General features: G+C 37.1%; 1 protein-coding gene across 5 annotated transcripts in view; it reads left to right on the top strand.

Annotated features, from left to right (window-relative positions):
- Positions 1 to 4,197, top strand: part of nsun6 (NOP2/Sun RNA methyltransferase family member 6) — a 10,830-nt gene that overhangs the window by 2,918 nt on the left and 3,715 nt on the right. For 3 of the 5 annotated variants that reach the window (XM_015377448.1, XM_015377449.1, XM_015377451.1), the window contains 6 exons: positions 156 to 262; positions 344 to 497; positions 1,434 to 1,515; positions 1,681 to 1,800; positions 2,522 to 2,666; positions 2,766 to 2,914. In XM_015377448.1, the coding sequence (XP_015232934.1) occupies positions 156 to 262; positions 344 to 497; positions 1,434 to 1,515; positions 1,681 to 1,800; positions 2,522 to 2,666; positions 2,766 to 2,914 (757 nt within the window). The remainder of the gene's footprint in view (positions 1 to 155; positions 263 to 343; positions 498 to 1,433; positions 1,516 to 1,680; positions 1,801 to 2,521; positions 2,667 to 2,765; positions 2,915 to 4,197) is intronic. The other 2 variants (XM_015377450.1, XM_015377452.1) reach the window with 1 other exon arrangement.

A 4,197-nucleotide genomic window follows, 5' to 3' on the forward strand; every position in this document is an offset into this window, starting at 1 on the left:
ACATCTACACCTCATGGACAAACGTATGACTTTCATTTCTTGAGTTTAATTATGACTTGTCAGAGTAAAGTTATTTTGGGGACCTTTGAGGGCTTTTCTTTCAGACAAAGAAACAGACAATTAAACATTTACTGCATGTACTCCTGTTTTCTCAGACCAGTGGAGCAGCTAAGCTCCGAGGTGGTAGTGGGAGCTCAGTGCGGCAGCGCTGTACTCAGAGGAGCCCATGTCTTCGCCCCTGGGATCATTGCCAGCCCTAAATGTAAGACTCTTTCATTTGATTCACTTGGAATATCTTCTTTTCCTCCTATGGCTGCTCTTCATGTTGTGTTAATGTCGTCAGACATGAAAGCGGGAGACTTGGTGTCCGTCTTCTCCGATTTAGAGGGAAGGTGCACTCGTGGAGCGACGAGCTTCCAGGGAAACAAAGTGTTTGTGGGGAATGGCGTGGCAGAGATGGATCGGTCGGCCATCTTCAATGCAGAGACCCCTGCAAGGTTGGTGACATTTTTTCTTTTTTAAGCTAAATGTCTGCCAAGCCGGCCAGTCATGATAGTTTCAGAATAATGTGGATATTATAGCCTGACAAATTCCGCAGAAAAATGTCTTAGATTGAGAGTTTTTATTGTGAAAAGTGATTTTTTTTCAATCATATTCTAATAGGAAGAAATGAACATGTAAGCATTCGAATTTCTTATTAGATATTGAGAACTTTGGCTGAAATATAATAATTGAGGTCTTTCTCGACCCTGAAATATATTTCCCAGCAAATGATTTACCAGTAAACAAAATAACTGGATTAGTTTGGAGTTTTCTGATACTTTGTATCAATTAAAAGGAACACATTAAAGCAAATGGTGAGATTTTTTAATGTTTAAGCATTTCCTGATCAGCCTGTAAATTAATGTTCTTAAACTATTTTTCATTTTATTTCATACAGTCACAAGCTTTAATGTTTTTGATTGGGATTTTTGATAATAAACTAACTAAATGCTGTGATTTTACAATGAATCAAAAGTGGCATCTAAATTTGGGTTCTTTTACTTTTATATCTTTAAAAAAAATCTAGGGGTAACCTAAGACCCTCTTATATAATAGAGTGCACTTTTTTATGATTTAAGTTCAGTAGAAACTCAACTGCTCAGTCAAGAATTTTGCAGAATTAAAACGACTTCAAAAACATTTTAGGAACGCATCAGATCAGCCAGGAATAATGCTTTTCAGATTTATATTTCTTGTCCTCCTATATAATTTCTCTCCTCTAGCCAATAAGACATGTTTTTATCACAGAAAAGGGTTGGTTTAAGGCTGATCATTTTAGCTTTGAGTATTTGGAAATCCAATTTTTGCTATTTCCAAATAACCCTAGATATCGTCTGTCATCATACCGATGCTCACAGCTGCTGTATCTCTTTGTCTACTCTGCTTTTTAGAGGTGTAGGTGTACGGATGGTGGATCCACTTTTCCAGAGTCCCTCCTTCGATGGAGTTCTGCCCAGTATGGCGTTCTTACAGGTAATTCTGTCACTTCCTATTAAAGCAAGGGTCATAAATGGTTCATCTGATATAATCAGGCAGGGTCCAGCTTTTATCAAATATAACCTCTTTACTCTCTTTTGACTAGTGGAACCTGCTCTACATAATCTGCAAACATGAATGCTTTTTGTGTTGCTTTTGAAGAACCTTCCCTCTGTAGTCGTGGGGCACGTCCTCGGTCCCCAACCTGGAGAACGGATCTTGGATATGTGTGCTGCCCCTGGAGGGAAGACCTGCCACATTGCTGCTCTCATGGGGGATAAGGTACAGTGATGGTTTCTGTTGTGGGAATCCCTAAATGATCTCCATGACAGCTACAACCACAGACATGTATATGTAGACGCCTCGTTGGGCGCAGATTTGCATGTCAACGTCACTGCCATATTGTATGTGGCAGAAAGTAGTTAACATTTGTTGCAGTGAATGCCTATTGGCTGTGCAAGACCATTCTTTTTCAAGGTTTTTAGCTTGCATACAGTACAGAATGTATGTGTATATATATATATATATATATATATATATATATACACACACATACATAAGTATAAGATAATAACAATTAGCTTGTCAATTCAAAAAATATTTTTTTTAAATAATTTTTTAACAAATAATAGGATAGGGATAGGCTTGCGTAGATTCTATATGAAATGTATAAAAAGATTTTATGAGCATTATGAGTTCAGTATTATTTTAACTCATAAATGTTATATTTAATTCTAGTTAAGTTCCTGCTATAAGTTCCTTCTCGTGCTATGTCAAAGTGTACCAGTCGATCCTCTTGTATTACAGATTGAGCCAATGATATTTAGGAAAAAACTCGTTCCGAAATGCGACGCCAGATTCGACAAATGATATTTGAAATCTTTTTTATTTTTTTGAAATTAATCACTAGTAATCGTGCTACTTTTTTGGTTAAAAGTTTAAAACAATTTACATAATTATACAGTTAATATATTTATATTCCCTCTTGTTTTTTCCGACATAGGGGGAAGTTGTGGCCTTGGATCGAATCCGAAACAAGATCGACCGCATTTGTCAGAATGCACAAACGCTGAGATTGCAGAGCATCAAAGCTTACTGCTTCGACAGCACTCAGGCTGTTAGTATTGAACCAACGGAGGAGTATAAAGGTAAAACACAACATATTTAAGCTCCCTCTGGGTTTATGGTAGGTTAAATAACAAACGTTGTCTTTTTATCTATTTATTTTTCTTCCTGCACATCCACAGCAGGACCTCCTTTCCCTCCCGAGAGTTTCGACCGGGTTCTGCTGGATGCTCCCTGCAGTGGCCTGGGTCAGCGGCCCAACATGGCCAGCACATGGAGCCTGAAGGAGATCTGCTCCTATCCGCCACTGCAGCGCAAGTTGTTTCAGGCCGTAGGTTTTACTGCACACAGATGCAACACTGCTGACTCTAAATTTATACGCTTCCATCATTTTTTGAAATGGTGATGATTACTCATTGTTACCAGTAGAGGGCAGCATTGGATACATGTTTAACATGTTTTATAAAGTCTGCATGGTTTCATGCCTCAAAGAAGCAAACTTCTATTTATATTTCTGATCTCAGATAAGTTAACTAAGTTCAAAACTTTTTTTTTAAATAGTTTTAGGCTACTTTTTGATATTTACATTGAAATCACTTTTTTTTTTTAAGTGAAACTGATGCTTCATCATTCCCCAGATGTGTCCTTTCAAAGGTACTCTGTGAAATAAGCCGGTTTCTTTGAAGGTACATATGAACGGGATGCTCTGCCACAAGCTTTAAGGTTTAAGAAGATATCCGTCTTTCATTCTTTATTTATAAAGCAGTTTACACACAAAAGTGACCAAAGTGATGTACAGGTCCATGGATACAAAAAGAGACAAATATGACAATTGCACTTTGGATACAGCAAATTGACAAAAAGATAAAAACCTATAAAACAGCTAACAGCTGAATAACAAAATAATATAAAATCCTAATAATTAGAATTATGATATTTCTGCACGATGAGATTTAAAAGCAAAGTTGCGAAAAAATGGGACTTTTATAAATTACCTTTAAGAATTTAAGGCATCGACTAATCCATCCTTCCAGTAATTCTCTTAACAGAATTTACCAGCAGCAGCAATAGATGCGTTTCAATCCACATAGGTAATAAGCCAAGTTCTGAACATCCAAAAGCAACAGAGGCCTTCACCTTAAACTTCCTGTGGGACTGTGCTTGTGTTAAAGCTCTGTTAGATAAGGGAGTGCTAGAAAGTTTAAACTCTTAACAACATGATCATTATCCAAAAGTTAATCCTGAAATGTACTGGCAGCCACTTCATGGGGAACTTTATCAGTGTAATGTGCTTATGTCACTTGCGGGCACCATAAAGGAGAGTTGTCCAACTAAATGTAAAGTAAGTAGGGTTTGATTTAGCTAATTGAGCTCAGACGATAAAAGCGAAAGAGGAATACTGTACTGATGTGTTCTATAAAATTCAAAAGATATAAAAAAAAAATGTTCTTTGATAACTCAAAGGTCCAATAACACCTCTGCAACCAGGAAGTAACCACCCTCATGACCAGTATTGCGGCCATTCAAATGTAAGAAATTTAAATCCGTCAAAATTTTCATGTCATTACAACATTTTACCAGATTATGTGCCGACCTGCTTTCACATGCTCAAAA

The sequence above is a fragment of the Cyprinodon variegatus genome, unplaced genomic scaffold, assembly GCF_000732505.1.
Source record: "Cyprinodon variegatus isolate N-32 unplaced genomic scaffold, C_variegatus-1.0 Scaffold154, whole genome shotgun sequence".
NCBI lineage: Eukaryota > Metazoa > Chordata > Actinopteri > Cyprinodontiformes > Cyprinodontidae > Cyprinodon > Cyprinodon variegatus.